General features: G+C 44.1%; 1 protein-coding gene across 1 annotated transcript in view; it reads left to right on the top strand.

The window, feature by feature from the left end:
- CNTNAP2 (contactin associated protein 2) overlaps window positions 1-20,522 on the top strand; it is a 2,303,447-nt gene that overhangs the window by 2,124,478 nt on the left and 158,447 nt on the right. Inside the window, exon 22 of the mRNA XM_078343568.1 lies at window positions 7,403-7,496. Within this exon, the coding sequence (XP_078199694.1) occupies window positions 7,403-7,496 (94 nt within the window). The remainder of the gene's footprint in view (window positions 1-7,402; window positions 7,497-20,522) is intronic.

Here is a 20,522-nt window from a genome sequence, read left to right as displayed (position 1 = left end):
AAATTACATCATTTGTCATCTCCTGAGGCTTTTCAGGTGGAGCTTTTCTCACCACATCTGATTTAATGCATTTTCTCTTTCACATGTAAATATTTAAAAGGTAGCTGATCCTCTCCCTCTCCTAATTGACTTGGCTGGGCTAATTCAGGAGACTGACCTGCAGCTCACCATTCTGTCCCTGCAGTCGGAGTGCCAGCCTTGGGACTTACTCTGTTTGTGACTTTGGACACTTTATGATATCAGAGATGCGAGAGCATACCCCTCTAATATCTATTTGATGAGATAATACATATTAAAAGCCCAGCACAAAGCCTTGTACACAGCAGTTGCTCAATACATGCTTCCTCCTTTTTCCTGTTAATGAATCCCACCAGCCAAGACCAGAACTCTATCTGCAGTCGAAGAAATTTGGGTTATCCCTAGCTGCAGCAGGACAGAGCTGTCTGGAGTCACACAGAAGGTGGAAACCAGTCGGTTAAATATGGGTGATAAAAAGAAGCATTAACGATGGTAAAGAGCAACTCTGAGATGCAAAGAAAACCCTAAGATGCAAGGAAATTCCTGTAGTGTTTCCCAGAGGCCCCCCCAGGGCTGAGGGAGCCCCTCCAGGAAGGGCTGACCTCAACGGGTGTCTGACCGTAGGGGAGGCAAAGTTGCACCTGTCTCCTCTGACGCTCTCCAGCTGGGCCTGAGAGTTAAGTTGACACAGGAGAAATGAACAGAGGAAACGCAAGCAGATGTTTACAGGCACGTGAGTGCCTTCGAAAACCCGAAGAGCCAAAAGCAGCCAGGCCTAAGTGCTTCTGCAAAGGGTTGAACAAAAAACAATTGTGAAAAAGTAACTAAATCTGTGGAGAGACAAAAGACAAGCGTTATTTTAATGAGAGCTTTTTAACTGTCAAACACATTTTGTTTGTACCCATTTCTCTCAGCCTCAACTCCCCATCTCTGGAGAGGAGAATGTTCTTTTCTTCTGGTAGAGGGAAGGCATCTTCCATATGAAAGTTCCATCTCCTGCTCTCAGGAAGAAAAGGAGAAGTCAGGGTCCCCTTTGTACATCTGTTGTTTTTTCTTTCTTTCTTTCTTTCTTTTGAGACAGAGTTTCACTCTGTTGCCCAGGCTGGAGTGCAATGGCACCATCTCAGTTCACTGCACCCTTTGCCTCCCAGGTTCAAACAATTCTCCTGCCTCAGCCTCTCAAGCAGCTGGGACCATGGGCATGCACTACCATGCCCAGCTAATTTTCGTATTATTAGTAGAGACTGGGTTTCACCATGTTGGCCAGGCTGGTCTTGAACTCCTGACCTTAGGTGATCTGTCCACCTCGGCCTCCCAAAGTGCTAGGATGACAGGTGTGAGCCACTGCACCCGGCCGCATCTGTTGTTTTTCAAGTGTCTTTAACTCAAAATTGTCCCTATGCCAAGCTGGCATATCTGGAGATGGCATGTTCTGAAGCCCTTCAAGACCTTGCTGGAGAAGGTGTCTGCCTGGTGGAGAGCAGAGAATTCTGCTTGGCCAAGTTGGAGCTGATCTGGAGTTGCTGGAGGAGCGACAGGCTGGCTACCCAGTGGAGTGCAGGTGGGGGAGCAAGCAATGGCAACAGCGGTGGAGGTGTGAGTGAGGGGCTCCCAGGGTAGCTCAGACACGCCGTTTCCACATCCAGAGGTCCGTGGACAGGTTGCCATGGCTGAGACTCTAGGGTCACAGAGGGATCTCTTGCAGGCCTATGACTCGGACAGGCTTCACTTCATGTCCTTGCACTGTGGTAGAGCCTCTGCTATCCCCCTCCTCAAGTCTGTGCTAGAAATTGCAGGAAGCCCCATCCTCCTGCCACGTCCCTCCAGCGCACAATACTGAGAAAGCCTGACATTGTGTTCGCTGTAAAAGCAAAATGCTTAAAGGAATCCATTGTCTGTCATAGAAGGGTGCTTTGGGAGCCAGGTGGCAATATGTCGATAACTGATGCAAAGGGACCTATATACCTTAGAGAATGGCAAGGTGGCTCAAAGAGTCAGGAAGGGCTTATTTTAGGAATCAGGCTCATGGTGGGGAGGGTTCAAGGAAGCAGGTGTCTCTTGTGGACTGGGCACTCTCAGAAAAGCAGGGGTAATTCGGTTATTGGGCCTCTTAATTCATTTCATCTGGGAGGCAGAAAGAATGGAGAACACTAACGTCCTTACTGAAGAAATCGTCGGGAGAAAGATGTTTGGGGTTGTATGAGGTTTGTTTTGTTTAATTTCTTGTATTAGTTTCCCAGTGTTGCTGTAATAAATTGCCACAAACTTAAGGACTTAAAACAACACACATTTACTATCTTACAGTACTGGAGAAGTCCAAAGTCAGTGCAAACAGCTGAAGCCAAGCAGGTTCTGAGAGAACCTTTCTCCTTGCCTTCCTCAGCTTCTAGGAGTCGCCTGCGTTCTTTGGCCCCTTCCTCACGCCACTCAACTTCTCGCTTCCGTTGTCACATCTTCTCTCCACTGTGACCCTCTTGCCTCCTTCCTATAAAGACCCTTGTGAGGACCTGAGGCCCACCCAGGGAATCCAGGAGAATTCCCTTATTACCTTAATCGCATCTGCAAATCCCCTCTTGCCACAGAAAGTGACGCGCTCTCAGGTCCTGAGGATTAGGATGTTATCTTTGGGAGGCATTATTCCGTCCACCATATCTCTATATTTAGACAAAATTGCAGGGTGGTCCTGTGCCACGTGGTCGGGTCCAGGAGAGCCCCGGTATGATCAATGCTGCTGCGCTGAACACTTTATGTTCGGCTGGGGGGACAGCACCACCTGGTGGTAACACTCGATAAAGCACCCATCAGCTGCAGGGCCGCTTTTCCTTTGGGGTCCTCTTCACTTTTCCCACCTTCCCCACAATCCCACCCATCCCTTCCGGCTACAGCCCGCCTTCTTAGACACAAAGCAGGCAGGAGTTTGCGAAAGTCGTGAGGATGCCTCGTGCTAAGATCAGAGCCTGTTCTCCGCTTTCCTCCTTCCCTCTTTCATTGGAGAATTTCCTGAGACACTGCAGCTGCATCCTTGTGAATGCTGAAGGTTTTCTGGAAATCCTCATCACTTCTCGTATTTCCCTAAGTGAGCGGGTAACTTGGATAAGAACTGTATACATGGCCCTTTAGATTCCTGTTCCTGTTTTGAAGTTAATGACTTCATCAGTGAGTTGAGGCTAGGAGTGTTCATTGCGTTTTCTAGAAAAGTCGAAACCAAGCGGAATCACAGATACCCAAGATGACAGAATCAGGACTCAGAAACCTCTGAGTAGGCTGTTACTGTGTTTCAAAACAAAAGAAATAAATATTCCTATAAATAATGTAAAATTTAGCATTTTAGTTCAAGCCACCAACCACGTAGACATGGGAAGAAAATACGCTTACAGAGATTAAGTAGGAATTTTATTTCACTGTAGCTCAGCAAAGATAATATAAAATTGCTGCCAAAAAGCCAGGTCCTTCTGATCTGGACCCGCAAAAACAATTCAGTAAAAGGAAGGCACCTCTACTATGTGTGTCCCACCACACCTGAGGATGGAGTTCCCTTCCATGTTAATGACTTCAAGAGTTGCATTAACAAATGTCAGTTATCCAGCGCCTACCATGTACCCAGCACTGTACTGGGTCTGAGGACACAGAAATATAAAAACCTAAACCTAGAAGGTTAATATATCCTTAAAACTGTGTACTGTGTATCCATAAAATTAAATACTAGCCATCTGACAAATGATTTTTGTTGTGTATTTACTGAGACAGAATAATACATCGTCAAGTTAAAAAATATACAAAATCTAATATGTTCATTGGGTTCCATCTTTTTTTTACTGAGAAGGTTGAAAGCATATACATTAAAAGTTAACATTGATTGTCAGCAGGCAGGGTTTTTCTGTAAATTTACTTTCTTTTTTCTATAATGAACATATATTACTTGTATCTCTTTTTATTGAGACAGAGTCTTGCTCTGTTGCCAGGGGGAGTGCCCTGGTGCGATCTCAGCTCATTACAACCTCCACCTCCCAGGTTCAAGCGGTGCCACCACACTCGGCTAATTATTTGTATTTTTAGTAGAGATGGGGTTTCACTGTGTTAGCCAGGATGGTCTTGATTTGACCTTGTGATCTGCCTGCCATGGCCTCCCAAAGGGCTGTGATTACAGCCTTGAGCTACTGCACCCAGCCTGTATCCCTTTTTAAAGTTATTTAAGAAGATATAATTTTGTTGTATATTTATTAACACCGACATTTATAATATATCAAGTTAAAAAATATACAAAACAATGTGTTAGTAGGGTTCTGGCCCCTTTTATTTAAAAAGTTGAAGGAAAATACATTATAAATTAACATTTATTATCAGCAGGGAGTTTTATTCTGAAAACCTATATTTTTTCTATAATGAACATATATTATTTGTATCCATTTTTAAAGTTCTTTAAGAAAATAGAACTTAGTTACAAATTTAGTTTTTAAATTATAAGAAGTATTGGGGGCGATCATCACCTGCTGAGGCATTGCCAGGTAGGCTGTTAGTTAACAATGGTATTTTGCATTTAACCATTTAACAAAAGAAAGTAAATAAATGAATAGAAGTGCAGCGGCAGCTGGGTGCAGTGGCTCATGCCTGTAATCTCAGCACTTTGGGAGGCCAAGGTAGGTGGATCACCTGAGGTCAGGAGTTCAAGACCAGCCTGGCCAACATGGTAAAACCATGTCTCTACTAAACATACAAAAATTAGCCAGACATGGTGTCGCACACCTGTAGCCTCAGCTACTTGGGAGGCTGAGGCAGGAGAATCGCGTAAACCCAGGACGCGGAGGGTGCAGTGAGCTGAGATTGCAACATTGCACTCCAGCCTGGGTGACAAGAATGAAACTCCGTCTCAAAAAAAAAAGTGTGGTGGCAGTTACGCAGGTGTTCCATCAGATGGCACCAAAGCAGCTAATATTTAAGAGCAGAAACTGAAGAGCTTTTGCGCCAAAGAAACAACTACATGAGATGTTAAGTATTTAAGATTATCTGGACGGAATAAATGTTTTTGTTTGCTTGCTTGCTTGCTTTCACCCAGGCTGGAGCACAGTGACGTGACCACAGCTTACTGCCGCCTTGACCTCCTGGCCTCAAGCTATCCTCCCACCTCAGCTTCCCAAGTAGCTGGGACTACAGGTGCAAACCACACCACACCCAGCTACTTTTTAAAATTTTTTGTAGAGATGAGGGTCTCACTATATTGTCCAGGCTGGTCTTGAATTCCCAGACTCGAGAGATTCACCTGCTTCAGCCTCCCAAAGTGCTGGGATTACAGGCATGAGCCACCACACCTTGTTTGGTTTGTTAATGATGCATTTGATGTTATGCAAAACTTTTCAAAACGATAGCCAAGCATGCAAATGTTTGCTTTAATGGTTTTTCCGGGTGGGGTGCTTTTGGATTTTTGTAGCAATAACGACTCATACACAAAAACCTACTGTACCAGTTCTGTGGCTCAAAAATCTAAAATGTTCTTGAGATGTGGTAACTCTTTGACTCTTAACCCTGACTCTACAATGATCTCTAAGTTTCTAGGAGGCAGCTTCAAGATTCCAATGCAGACAGTCATTAATAACGAATGATTATTCATCGCAGTACCTGGTTCTCACTGGGGTGATGAGATTTAGTCACTTCTTTGCCCTCTTTCTTCCCTGCTGCTCTCTCCTTCCTCCCAAGAGCACAACTAGCTCCCAGCATCTTTGCTCGTCTGAAGGACAGTGTCTAGCCTGATCAGGCTGAGTTTGAGCAAGGACTCGGAAGCATATCTACTTCTGAGTCTGTGCTGCTGCCTTCAACAAGTTGCGGCTTGTTCTGTCTCCCCACTGTACACAATTGACATGGTTCCCATGGGAATGCCCACCTTGGAGAGCGATGCTGTGTTTTCTTATAACCCCCATCTTTTGTCATGCTGACCATAGCAGGCATTAAACTCGCTTCAGAAAAATGAATGGTTACAAAAGAAAGTTTTCCACAGGCGGGCACAAAAACGGCCCAGGAAGCTCTAAGAGCTCACAGCTGGGGAAACACACCTAGACTCTATGGGTGGTAAAAAGACTGCTAAGACTACGAGACAGGAGAAGCCACGTAGGGACACAAGGGACCAGGCTAATGATTCTGACACCAGCATTGGTACTTTGTCCACAAGCAGCAGGATCAGAAATGTGCATCACTCCAGTGGTCACTGTGAACTCTTCCCAACAGCTTCATTTCCCTCCCTCTGCTGTCACCTCACTCAACTACCCCTGCCTGTGCAAAGAGAAATCATTCTCACTGGGATAAGTGAGAAAACTATGACTGTTTACCCTACTCGACTCTCAGCATTTGAGTGTGTGTATGCGTGTGCACGTGCATAAGATCGTATCATGAAATTTAAAAATGCTGGCCAGGCACGGTGGCTCACTCCTGTAATCCCAGCACTTTGGGAGGTCGAGGCAGGCAGATCACGAGGTCAGGAGTTCAAGACCAGCCTGACCAACATGGTGAAACCTCGTCTCTACTAAAAATACAAAAATTAGCCAGACGTGGTGGTGGGCGCCTGTAACCTCAGCTACTTGGGAGGCTGAGGCAGGAGAAACTCTTGAACCCTGAAGGCGGAGGTTGCAGTGAGCCGAGAGCATACCACCGCACTCCAGCCTGGTGACACAGCAGGACTTCATCTCAAAAAATAATAATAATTCAGTGAGACGATTCTTAAAATTCATTGCTGTAGATGTGGCATATTCTATATCAGAGGTTGACACTGGATCAAGCAGATTTTACTCCATGAAAATGAGCATGGAACTTAATCCTGTAGGTAAATTACCCACAGAAAAGGTACATCACCTGGAGAGCCATTCATAAAGGGTCTTCATGGCTGAGCATGGTGGCTCATGCCTGTAATCCTAGCACTTTGGGAGGCTGAGGCAGGCGGATCATGAGGTCAAGAGATCAAGACCATCCTGGCCAACATGCTGAAACCCTGTCTCTACTAAAAATACAAAAAAAAATTAGCTGGGCATGGTGGGGTGCGCCTGTGTTCCCAGCTACCTGGGAAGCTGAGGCAGGAGAATTACTTGAACCCAGGAGGTGGAGGTTGTAGTGAGATGAGATTGCGCCACTGTACTCTAGCCTGGCACCTGGCAATAGAGCGAGACTCTGTCTCAAAAAAAAAAAGGGTCTTCACTTACCATACTCAAATTGTTTTCAAAGAACCCCAGCAAAGGAAGAGCTGGGTTTCTATTTTCTCAGGCTGGTGTTTTTGAGTCAGTGCTGATGAAATAAGATATCAGAAAAACAGGGTTTGAAAAGTGATGGCATCCCCCCAGGGGAGTTTGATTCCACACAGGGTAGTGATGTGCTTCTCAAAGTGTCACTTGTTTTCTTCCTGCAGCTCGATCATTATCCTTCTGTGAGTTACCATCTGCCAAGTTCATCCGACACACTCTTCAACTCTCCCAAGTCGCTCTTTCTGGGAAAAGTTATAGGTAAGAATGTGGTTCATTAGGTATAAATGTGTGTTAAGAATACATTTGGGTAATGTGATTTGGGATTTTAAAACTATCAGGTAAATTTCTCTCACTGGGGCCAGTCACGAATATCTTCTCTGTACAGAAAATTTACGCGGTTGTTCTTGGTGTTTGTACAAGAGAAGCATCAGCAAGTCATCTTTGGGGTAAACTGCTCATGTAACTCATTCTGAAGCTACTCATCTGCCTTTCAAATACATTGGGATTAGGCTGGTCATGATGGGTGACTTCTGTAATCCCAGCACTTTGGGAAACTAAGGCAGATGGATCACTTGAGGTCACAAGTTCAAGACCAGCCTGGCCAACATGGTGAAACCCCATCTCTACTAAAAATACAAACATTAGCTGGGCATGGTGGCACACGCCTGTAGTCCTAGCTACTCAGGAGGCTGAGGCAGGGAGAATCGCTTGAACCTGGGAGGTGGTTGCAGTGAACCAAGATCACACCAGTGCACTCCATCCTGGGTGACAGAGCAAGACTCTGTCTCAAAAAAATAAAAACCAAAAGGAACTACATTGTGATTGGTGCTGGGGGCTTCTAAGTCCATGCTGATAATGGAACTGGTGTTTGCTGTGTGGCGTAAACTGCAACTCAGGTGAAGGCCAGTCTGCTCCGGGCTTCTCTATGTAGAACTTGGTTTATTACAGGCCTCCACCTACTAGCAATGGGATGTAATTTAACATTTCCTTTGTCAAAGCATATTGACATGACTCTGTCTTCCTCTCACTCACAAGAAAGTGCCTTGATATTATTTGCAGATTAGAAGCACAATAAGGACTTTGACAATGTGACAGAACACCCTTCCCCACATGTGACTGTGAATTCCGGAGTCTCCTTGTCCTTCTCTTCACCAGAGGAGATTAGCACTGTGCAAAGATAAAAATGTACCGTGAGCCTCAGATATGTGAAGGTTACACCCTAAATTTTTAAAATATGATTGATGAAGTATTTTTAAGTATTTAATGTGAAGCCAATAAATTTTTTTTTTTACTGTGAGGCTGTGTACTGTGAACCCCAAATGACAATAGTAAGATGCTGGTGACATTCAGGTGGGTAGGAAGGTCCCTCGGTAGCCAATGGATAGAAATGATCAGAATAGCATTAATGGTAAAAATGCTCACTTAAAATCATGGGGCAGAGGTCACAGAAAATGAGGAGTGAGCAGGAGACTGAACCTATAATAAAAATAATATTGTGCACTGATGTCAGATTTACTGTAGGCCAGGCTCCAATTTAAGCTCTTCGTAGATGTTAACCCAGTATTTAATTTTCATAACAATTGTATGAGGTAGCTGAGATTATGATCTCCACTTTTTAGATGAGAAAACTGGAGCCCAAAGAGATTACATAACCTGGCCACCTGGCTAATAAGCGGCAGGATCAAAATCTGAACTCAGGCAATCAGACATCAAGGGGGCCCTTTGCTGTAATCCCTGTGGCGGTTAATCTAGAAATGCAAAGAGAAAGACACAGAGGATGGTTGGGGCAGGAGATAAGTGCTGAGGTCGACCAGTTAAGGGGTAAAGCCTACGTCTTGTGCCAGAAAGTGGTCAAGAACAAAAGGGATTTCTGGGTTTAGAACCAGGCACACATCAGTCTGGCTGGTGAAGGAGGCATCCAGGAGACAGTGGGAGAGCAGGTGTGTGCATGAAGCCCAAGACCACACACTCAGTGAACAAGACAGTAGGGAGTGGCAGGTGAAAAGTCAAAGGCTGGAGCTGGAAAGCAAAGGAGGACTCAAATGTGTTGATCGTTGGTCCTTAGCTATTGTACAAAATGAAAGGAGAATTAAATCTCTTCCGCTTAATCCTTTGCATCCTAAGATCAGCACTGAGGCACATTCTCAAATCTAGCTTTGAGTTACCTTACCCTGATGTGCTTATCTGAATTTTCTCCAACGTTTTCTATAGTTGCTGTATTTTTACAGATCTTATCACCACTTTTATTGTCTGTGAACAAGAAGAGACTTGATGATATTACCTGTTACATGTGTAAATATAGGAAACGAACGTCACAACAATCCAATGAAATGAGATCCCTGGTTATGAACCTCATTTTGCAGATGAGAAAACAGAAGCAGAGGAAGGTCAATTTGACAAAAATTACTCAACTTATCTTGGGAAAGCAGAGTTTGGAAGCGAGGTCTCTGATGAGAGTCCAGACTCTTAAGTAGATCAAACAGACTTGTCATTCATGGTCAAGCTCCAGAAGAGGGATGTGTTTGAAAGTTGAGCGATGCCGTCAGTTAGCAACAAAAGGTGGCTGCTTAGTGGAGTAGGGCCTTGGCATTCATAAGGCGTGGATCTGAGACTTCGGTGAATACCCAGTTTCCACCAGAGGCACTCCCACAGTTCAGTCGAGAATACTTTAAACTGTTAAGTGCTCCTTCAAACCATGTGATTCCATCAAACAAACTCTGCACATCGAAGGAGTCACATGCTACTGTGATGTGCCTAGAGACACAGCGCTATGACATTCCTAAAGTAACATCAACTATAAACATATCTAAAAAAATAGACTTTTTACGACTTTGTGAAACCTACAACGTCCAATTTTGATGGGAATGTTGGATGATTTCTAGGTTCTGTCACTATGAGGAAGATTCTCTGGTTCCTCTGTTTTCCAGGTCATATAACTAAATTCACATTTCAGCACAATTGTAATAAACTGTATGGCCTAGACCTTCAAGGTCATGAACAGATAACATCATGAAGGCCACATCTTCTGCAACCAAGAATGTACGTGCCATCAATCTATGCACAGCTCAAAGTGTGCCATGAGCCTCAGATACATGAAGGTTACTCCCTGACTTTTCTGTACACCCAAGGAAAAGGTTGCTACATATACAAACTTGGTAACTGTGCATGTGACAGTGAGTTACAGAAAGTACACATCAACACCTGTAAGGAAGTCCACGGTTCCAAGATGGAAACGGTGTCATGCATGTGAGAGTAGTCAGGGCTCCAGCAATAGAGCCTTGGTGCACTGACTTCTAGCAGAGATCCTCTCTCATGCCTACAAGCCCATGACCTCCCTGCAGACCAAGGCAGCATTCATAGTTCCACCATATACTAACAAGGAGCAAGTGAGCAATAAATCTTTGTTGAGTTAACAAAGAGTAAAAGGGGAACCAAACAGAAAGAATATCATTGTAGACATATACTGAGGGTGAAAGGGTGTGATGGTCCTAACAGAAGCAGTAAGATGAGCACAGCGGTGGGATCTTCAATCCTCACATAGCTCACAGCCTAAAAGTGGGCGTCTGACAATCATGGAGGAGAAAGAATACGGACTTTAGAATCGGGCAGAGCTGGTTAGACTTGAATCCAGTTCTACTCTGTTAGCACTGAAATCTTGGCCATGTTCCTTTCTTAGTGAAACCCCTCAGAGCCTGGGTTTTCTCAGTTGCAAAATGGGGAACACAAACACCAACTTGCAGGTTGTTAGCTCCCTGAGGGCAGAGATTGCTGAGCAGAGACACTTACTTTAAACTAATCTATCTGCAGCAGCCTTATAGTGCCTAGCATATAAAAAGGGCTCAAATAATATTTGTGGAGTACATGAACTACTCTTTTAATATTAAGCTTGTCTTGAGACATATCCAACACAATGCCTAATACATAAGTAGTCACCATTTTTGATGCTGGACACCTGCCAGTTATGATGCTATATGCAGTAAGTACAATACTGTCTGCATTCCTCATTGCACCACAGACCATCGTTACCCTCGTTGTATAGAAGAAGGAACTAAGGCGCAAATCGATTAAGTTATTTTCTTAAAGTAAGGTTTCCCAACAGTAGAACTATTGACTTTTGGGGCCAGAAAATTATTTGTTAAAGGGGCTGTCTTGGGCATTGCAGAATGTTTAGCGACCTCCCTGGTCTTTACTCACTGGATATAATTACTACCCCAAGTTGTGACAACCAAAAATGTCTCCTGACATTGCTAAATGTCCCCCAGGAGGGAAAATTCAGCACCAGTTGAAAACCACTGACTTCAAGCCTCCCAGCTAGTCAGTGGTGATGCTGAGATTTGAAAAGCGTGATTTGTGACCCAAGACCTGTGCTTTGCTTTCTGATGACACCTGCATCTTCCAGAATGATGAGGAAGCAAGGACGAGATCAGATATTCTGAAGCTGAAATTCTGTTAATAAAATTGAAGGAGTCACAGTGAAGACCCCAAAAGACATGTCAGTACCCATATTTGATGTATTTCACAGGGGCAGGACTAAGGAGGAATATGCTTAAATGTCTCTTTGAAAACAACATCTACTTCAGTGAGAGACAACCCATTTGCATTTCCTAGCTGTGTAAAAATCCATCTGTACAGACATGCGTATTGAACTTGCAACAAGTACGTACTCTGGCCAGGTTCTGAAACCCCTGGAGATTCACGACCCAAAGTCGTTGCTTTGCTAGATCAGCTGCTAATCAGAAACTGGTCCTATAAAAGAGAGAGAAGAAGATGGCTCTAAATACCTAAGATGACTTCACACTGAGCTCTTTGATGAGCACTGCTCAAAAAGGGAATATTAAAAGGCTGGAAGAAAGGCTACCTAATCAAAGACAAGTGTGATCTTTACATGGGGGATGGAGGATACATTTTCAAGACATAACAGTGTGATCACTGCCAACCAACAGCAAACTTTTAGAATGGATTCTCACATAATTCTGAATGCTTCTAGAAGGAATTCAGGATCACTAGCAATCAGCGAAGTTCCGCAAAAGAGAAATCTCACCAGACTTAGTTGTGTCCATGTTTTCTCCCTTATTTTCATCTTTTACCAGCTGAGTGATGTCATAGACTATCTTTCAGCAGCAAATTTAATGGTCTCTCAAGAAATCTCCAAGGAAGAGAAATATAACTTGAAGCTGAAAGTGGGGTCTTCTGTTCATTCACGTCCTTTTCAACATTTCTATTAACGCCTTGGAGAAAGACACAAAAGCGTGTTTATTAAGTTTGCAAATGTCACAAAGCTGAGAGGGATGGTTTAATATGATGGATTATGGAAAACATTTCAAAACCATCTTGACAGGCTAGGAAGATGGAATAAGAATAATAAGATAGGGCCGGGCGCGGTGGCTCACGCCTGTAATCCCAGCACTTTGGGAGACCGAGGTGGGTGGATCACGAGGTCAAGAGATCGAGACCATCCTGGTCAACATGGTGAAACCCCGTCCCTACAAAAATCACAAAAAAATTAGCTGGGCATGGTGGCGCGTGCCTGTAATCCCAGCTTCTCAGGAGGCTGAGGCAGGAGAATTGCCTGAACCCAGGAGGCGGAGGTTGCGGTGAGCCGAGATCACGCCATTGCACTCCAGCCTGGGTAACAAGAGCGAAACTCCGTCTCAAAAAAAAAAGAATATAAACATAGTAGAAATAAACTTAATTGCTGCCAGCGCTATGACTCCTATAAAGCCTGCAGGACTGTGAGCCAATTAAACCTCTTTCCTCATTAACACCCAGTCTCAGGTACTCCTTTATAGCAGTGCAAGAACCGCCTAATACAATCTCTCACTCCACCGTTTGCCAGTTGTATGACTTTGTCAGGTTACTTAACACTGTGTGTATCTGTTTTCTCATGTGTAAAATAGGAATAGTAATGATCTCTTTGTCACAGGATTCAGCAAAATAATACGTGTTTAGCAGGTAGCACAATCTGCCACATAGTATATGTGTAATAAATATTAGTTTTTTTACTTTGCCATAATCAGCAAATGTATACTCATTATATGTCAGGTGCCAGGCACTGTGTAAGTCCCTGCAACATCACTAGGGCCGAAGACATGCACAGTTTCTGCCTTTGGAAACTATATATTCAAACCCAGTTCTCAGAGGTTTCTCTTGGGAGAACCCAAAGCAAGACAGGTCATCATACAATCTGTCAGTATGCACTGGGTCACGTTTTTAGAACTTCAGTTTCTGGAAAAGAAGATAATGGAAAGGCAATTAGAAGTTAAGACAAGAGGGTGGGATAAATGGAAAAAAGTATAGAATTATTTGGGAGCAAGTAGGGAGGGCACTTTAGCCAGTCCAGGAGTAAAGGAAGGCATCCTAGAGGGAGTAACACAGAAGCCGGGACCCTAATGGTGCGTTAGAATCATCTGGGTAAAGCAATGGGCTAAAGTTGAGAGCATAAGGATGAGGGAGGTCAGCTCTCCATTCTACACAGCAGTCCCCCCAAAACTGTGGGGCTCAAAGACATAGTTTATTATTTCTCGCAGTTCTGTGGATTGACAGGGTGGTTGTTCTGCTCTGTGACTTCAGGCGGGGTGTAAGAATGACTGGATAGCCCAAAACAGCCTCATTCGTGTGGCTGGCCACAAGTGCTGGCTACCCAGGAGCTCTCTGGGGCCACGAGCCAGAGGCTCAGTTCTCCTTCAAGGCTTCCAGATCATGGCTGCTTGGGCTGCCTCCCAGCATGGTGGCTGGGCTCCGAGAAGGAGCAGTCCAAAAAGCAAACGTAGAAGCTGGAGGTCTTTAACAGCCACCATTCTTGCCACATGCTGTTGACCAAAATCCGGGTTCCAGCCCATGTTCCAAGAGAGAGAAAGCAGACTCTACATCTTGGTGGCATCGTGGCCAGGTCACACTGCAAAGAAACATGCCATGGGAGTTACGGTTGTGACATCTTTGGAAACACAATGTGCTATGAGGGAAATTCTCAGTTTCATTGAGAACAGCAGAAAGTAGGATGTGAGGCTGCAGGTGGCGTGATAAACACGCCACAGCGTGACAGGGTTCAGATCCCAGCGGGCTTTGCCAGCAGGGCCACATGTCCTCCTTGGCCCGCGGCAGACCCAGGCTACTCCTGCCAGGACGAGAGTAAATTAACAGCAGTGCCCACTTTTACTCTAATAATAGGACTGTGCAGACTGATACATTGCACCATCACCTGTCTTGTTTGGGTTCTCCCAAGAGAAACCCTGGAGAATTATTTGAATGTAAGAAGTTTACCTGGAAGACAATCCCATAAAGCAAGCAGGCGAGTGGAGACATGAAACAGGGAGAGGGGTGGAGCACTGTCAAGCCGCCCGCCATTGTGGGAAACTAGAACATAACCCTACTGAGGCACCCTGGAAGATGGTGCGAGACGGGCCTCCGAGTGTCCCAACTGAGGCAGAGGAAGCCAGGGTGTCTCTCCACCTCCTCCCATCCTGCATGGATGAGGGCTGCTTCCTGCGGCACCAACTCCCCAGCATTTCTGGCTTGTCCCTTGTTTACATCCAACACGTTCCTGAGGCCAGATGAAAGCGCAGATGACAGGGAGTCACAGTCAGCAGCTCCTGGAGCAGGACCGAGGTGAATGCTGGGCACTGACAGGCGTCTGCCATGTTACGGATTTATTTATAAGCCATGTTAAGGTTTTAATGTTATCTTAGGGGTGTCAAGCAAGTCAAGGAAGGATTTTTTTAAATCCAGAGAATAACATGATCAGATTGACACTTCAGCCAGATAATACCATCTGCAGGGTGCAAAATGCATAACAGGAAGTGAGAAACTGCAGGGAGACCAAATTGGAGGTTGCCATGGTTATCACAAAACTGCACATTGTCATGCACGTTAACAGCTCAGATATGCAGAGAAAATGCAATGTCTTTATCTGTGCCTGATGATCTCCTATTCCTTCTGGATAGCAAAGGTGAATCAGCTAAACATCCAGGCTGGTTTAAAGTCGATTCAGACTTAATCATTTCGACATTCCTTCCTGGTTGTGCTCTGTCCCTCGTGAATAAAAATGTTCAGTCTCTAAAGAGCCTTCCGCATCCCCTGCTTCTTTCTATAAGGTGGTGACGAGGTGTATAGAATGCAGCAGGGGACAGGCAGCAACATGTGTAGCTTTCCCATTCTTATGATGCCATGGGCTGGAAGGGACCTGGATGCATGCTGGTCCTGGAGTTTGCAGGGCTGGGTATCTACTGGCCTCCAGCCCAGTGTCCTGTGTCCCTGAGTGCCCTTCTGGCCTTGGAGCTTAAACTGTGGCTGATGAACTTGGGGTCCCTTTCTTTGACTCAGGCAGTGCTCCCAGGGCCCACATGCCACACTCCCTTTGCTTACTTGCTGTGCCCTCGGTTCACGCTTGAGAGACCCGTAAGCCCTAAGTCTCTGTCGCATCCTCCATCTCCCCATGGCAGGTTGTCGTCAGCTGTCAGGCAGTCAGGGCTCTATCTCAGGCTGCATGCTACATGAGAATGAGATGATGCATGTGAGGACCGGAGACCCTGTCTGCTTACTCTTCCCTCTCTACATGAGGCTGGGCTGTCCCAAGTCAGTGTAGGACCCACCTACACAGCAGCCTCTCCTCAGAGCCCCAGACTGGGAAGCAAGGCAATAGCCCTGAGGGTTCTCAGTCCCCTCCCTCATCCTTTAGAAACTCACTTCTCTCTCCACCAAGGCATAGCACTCCACTCTCCTGCTGTGTCTTCTCCTCTTCTCGTAGTCCTCTAGGACATTAAGAAAAAAAAACTTTGCTTTTACTTCCTACATCAGCCAGCTATTGACCCACAAAAAAAAAAAAAAAGGTGCCATCTAACTCTAAAATTCAATGGCTTAAAACAATAAAAATATATATATATATATATATATATATATATTTTTTTTTTTTTTTTTTGAGACAGAGGCTCACTCTATTGCTAGGCTGGAGTGCAGTAGTGCGATCTTGGCTCACTGCAACCTCCAACTCCCTGATTGAAGCGATTCTCCTGCATCACCCTCCAGAGGAGCTGGGACTACAGGCATGTGCCACCACACCCATCTTGTTTTTGTACTTTTAGTAGAGATGGGGTTTCACCATGATGGCAGGGCTGGTCTTGACCTCTTGACCTTGTGATCCGCCCACCTCAGCCTCCCAGAGTGCTGGGATTACAAGCAGGAGCCACCACACCTGGCCCAACAATTATATTTTTATCACTAATCTGTGGGTCAGCTAAGGGTCGATGGTTCTGTCGTACACCTCTCATCTTTCTCCTGGGACGGGGGAGTTAGCCTGGGCATGTTTTTCTCTGGCAAACACACGAGAGAACAAGCCACTCCCACAAGCACTTTCCAGGCCTTTGGTCTTGCCATATCCGCTAACATCTGACCTTCTAAAGGAAGTCATGGGGCCAAATCCAGAGTCAAAAGAGACTCACTCTCCCTTCAGTGAAAAAAACAGCCAAGTCACATGGCAAAGGCCACAGATACAGGGAAGGGTAAAGAATTAGGGGCCACCAATGCCATCTTCCACGCTTAGGAGGGTTGATGCTGTTTCTATGTAGCAGGAGAACTCTGCAACCTCCATGTACTAAAAAGCCTGAGTAAAGGAATTTGGGGAAATCATTTATTCACTCAAAAGTATGTGCAGTGCTCAAAGATAGCAGGTGCTGGGCACAGAACAATGGATAAAACAAAAATCTCTTGTCTTTATGAAGCATGTAATCTCATGGACATAGACAAAGAACGAGGAAAAAGTTGTTGTGTCATAAATGTTAGCAATAAGTGCTATGAAGAAAAGTAAAAGAGGCTTAGTGGGTAAAGAGTGTTACAGTGGCCAGGAAAGTCCCCTTGGAGGAGGCAACTTGTATGCAGTGGCCTTAACAAAGTGAGAAAGGCAGCCATGCAGACATCTGTTAGAAAAGCCTTCCAGGAAGAGAGAATGGCAATCCAGAGGCTGTGAGGTAGAGACATGCCTGGCTTGTTCAAGGATGGCAAGAAAACCAACATGGCTGGAATACAGCAATCAAGGGACAGAGTGGCAGGAGACAGATAAAGTCAGAGGGTTATCTGGCAGCTGGGTGGCACAGATGGAGACCATCATGGAGAGTCTGCATCTTTTTCTAAGTGAGATGAGAAACAGCAGAAGGCTTTGAGGACATAATTGATGCAATCAATTTATGTGTTAGAAAGATCATTCCAGCTGCAGGGTGCTGTATTAACTACAGAAGGGGTGGGCTGATATAGGGGCAGGATGGACACTAGAGACCAGTTCAAATACAGTTGTGGGTTCCATGTGAGAGATAGAGGCACATGCACCAAAGCAACAGCAGTGATGGTGATGGAGAAATCTTTGGACTAAGAATATACTGAAGTCAGAGCCCATAATGTTTGGTGATCAAGTGGATGTGGTGGGTGAGGGAAAGAGAGATGTCAAGAGCATTTCCCAAGGTATTGGCCTGAATAGCTAACCCGATGGTGGGGCTGTCTACTACAATGAGGAACCCCAGGAGAGTAGTACTTTAGAAACTGTGGATTAAAAACCAAGACTTCCATTCTAGACACATTCAAGACTATTTCATGGATGCATAGCACCGAGGTGCATATCAGAAACCAACCACCACCTGTAACAACCCAGCCTTCTCCTGTCTTTACCTCCCATCTCCTCCTCAGGCAGATAGATGTCTTGGGTTGACAAGGACATTGATCATTACTGGGAAAGGAAAAAGGAAAAAGCCTACTGATAAACATCAGAATATATCTCCATTATGAAGTCATTCAGGTGTTCCATATAAACTCAACAGTAAAGAAGAACAAATTATTTTTTTTTTATTTTTTATTTTTTAGAAAATTCTGGCTCTCTGTGGTGCTGTTTCTGCACCCCTGTGAGCCATACAGACATTTTCATCTTCTAGCTGTCCTTACATGAAAAACCTGGGAAGCTTTGCAGGAAAAAGAACAAGAGAGCCCCTTCTTCATACCATTTTCTTGACAGCTGTGAGTGACTTTGAGTAACTATCCTCTGACACCCTATTGAATGTGCTGTAGGGACATCGTTGGGGACACAGTCCACTAACATCCCACAGGCCTCTGGGTCCACACCTATTCAGATTCATCATTTAAAAAAAATACTACATGTGATTCATGTTTGTTTTTAAATGTGAACATTACAGAAGGTGATGGTATCCCTTTGTTAAGTGTGTTGAGTTGGGTGTATATCTTTCCAATCCTTTTCTCCAGGCATGAGTAAACACTAACTTTTATTTATTCTCTGTCAGTCAGCCTATCCAGCTATCTAGCTGTCATCATTCAGTCAACTGCTTAACCATTTGAAATGTATACCCACCTGCCAGGAATGAAGGAGGCATATACACCAGGCAGCCATTTGATTGAACACTCAACTGTACAATATAGGATTCTTCCTAGTACAAGTAACATAAAACATGACTCAAACCATCTTAAGCAAAAAATGAACAAAGAAAACTATAGGCTTTCCTTGCACAAAAGTTTAGGGGCAGGTCTAATTTCAAGTACAGCATGCAAGGGTCCAATGACATCATCTAAATCCTGTGTGTCTGTCTCCCCCTCCTCCCTTCTTTCCCCACATTGGCTTCATTCTCCAGCTCCAATGCCAGTGGTTGCAGGGCCCATGCCCTTTCAAGTTCAAGTCCAGGGGAAATGTGAAGAGCCCCAGCACAAGTCTCACTGCATCTCACTGTCTCAGGCCACCCTTTCTAAAGGAGCCAATCGCCTGTCCTTTATTACTCCTATTTCCTATTACTCTGTTTTATTTTCTTCAAAACTCTTATTACCTATTGAAATTATGCTATGTATTTGTTTCTTGTTTACTGTTTGTCTGTTTCCCACTGAAAAATAAGCTTCACCAGAGCAGCATCCTCAGCTGGCTTGATCTTTGCTGTATATCCCAGCTCTTCTCAATACATATTTGTGGGGTTTTTTTGTTGTTTTGTTTTGTTTTGTTTTGTTTTGTTTTGTTTAGTGGGACGGGAGAATCACAAGGAATCAGGTGTTCAGAGGAATGTATTGAGTAGAGGTGAGGAACTAGGATTGAAAAGTAAAAAAAGGAGAGAAGGAGAGGAAGAAAAAGAGGGAGAGAGAACAGGAATATTGCTTCATTCTAAAAATGGGTATTAATAATGGTCGATCAATATTTTGTGTATTTAAAATGGAGAACTCTATAAATATTTATTGAGTTTACTTGTTCCAGATCTGAGTTGAAGTCCTGGATATCCTTATTAATTTTCTGTCTCGTTGAGTCTAAATCTCGTTATGGGTCTTATGTATCCGGGTATTAAGATCTCTTATTGTTACATTGATCCTTTTACCACTGTATCTTTGTTGCTTTGAAATCTATTTTATCAAATGTGAGAATTGCAACTCCTGCTTTTTGTTTATTTATTTATTTTTGCTCTCCATTTGGTTGGTAAACTTTTCTCCAAACCTTTGTTTTGAGTCTTTGTGTATCCTTGCATGTGAAATGGGTCTGGCTTCAGCATACCGTTAGGTTTTGGCTGTATCTTTTGATTGGGGGATTTAGTCGATTTAAATTTAGGATTACTGCCATTTGATGTTAACTGGCTATTTGATCCATTCGTTGATGTAAATTCTTCTTTATGTTGATGCTCTTTACTTTTTGGTATATTTTTAGAAAGGCTCATACTTGTCGTTCCTTTCTATGTATAATGCTTCTTTCAGAAGTTCTTGTAAAGCAGGCCTGGTGGTAATAAAATCTCTGAGTACTTGCTTGTTCATAAAAGATTTTATTTTTCCTTCAATTGTGAAGCTTAGTTTGGCAGGATATAAAATTCTGGGCTGAAAGTTCTGTTCTTTAAGGATGTTGAATATCAGCCCCCACTCTCTTCTGGCTTGTAGGGTTTCTGCTGAGAGATCTGCTGTAAGTCTAATAGGCTTCCCTTTATGGGTAACCTGGCTTTTCCCTCTGGCTGCCCTTAGTATTTTCTCCTTCATTTCGATCCTGGTGAATCTAACCATTATGTGCCTTGGGGTTGCTCTTCTTGAGGAATATCTTTGTGGTGTTCTCTGTATTACCTGGGGTTGAATAGTGTCCTGCTTTGCTAGATTGGGAAAATTTTCCTGGATAATATCCTGAAAAGTATTTTCCAGCTTGGATTCATTCTCTCCATCACATTCAGGTACACCAATCAAACGTAGATTGGGTCTTTTCACATAGTCCCATATTTCTTGGAGACTTTGCTCATTCCTTTTCATCCTTTTTTCTCTATTCTTGTCTTGTTGTTTTATTTCATT

Source organism: Callithrix jacchus, chromosome 11 (genome assembly GCF_049354715.1).
Source record: "Callithrix jacchus isolate 240 chromosome 11, calJac240_pri, whole genome shotgun sequence".
NCBI classification, from domain to species: domain Eukaryota; kingdom Metazoa; phylum Chordata; class Mammalia; order Primates; family Cebidae; genus Callithrix; species Callithrix jacchus.
This window is presented reverse-complemented; position numbering and strand designations above follow the sequence as displayed.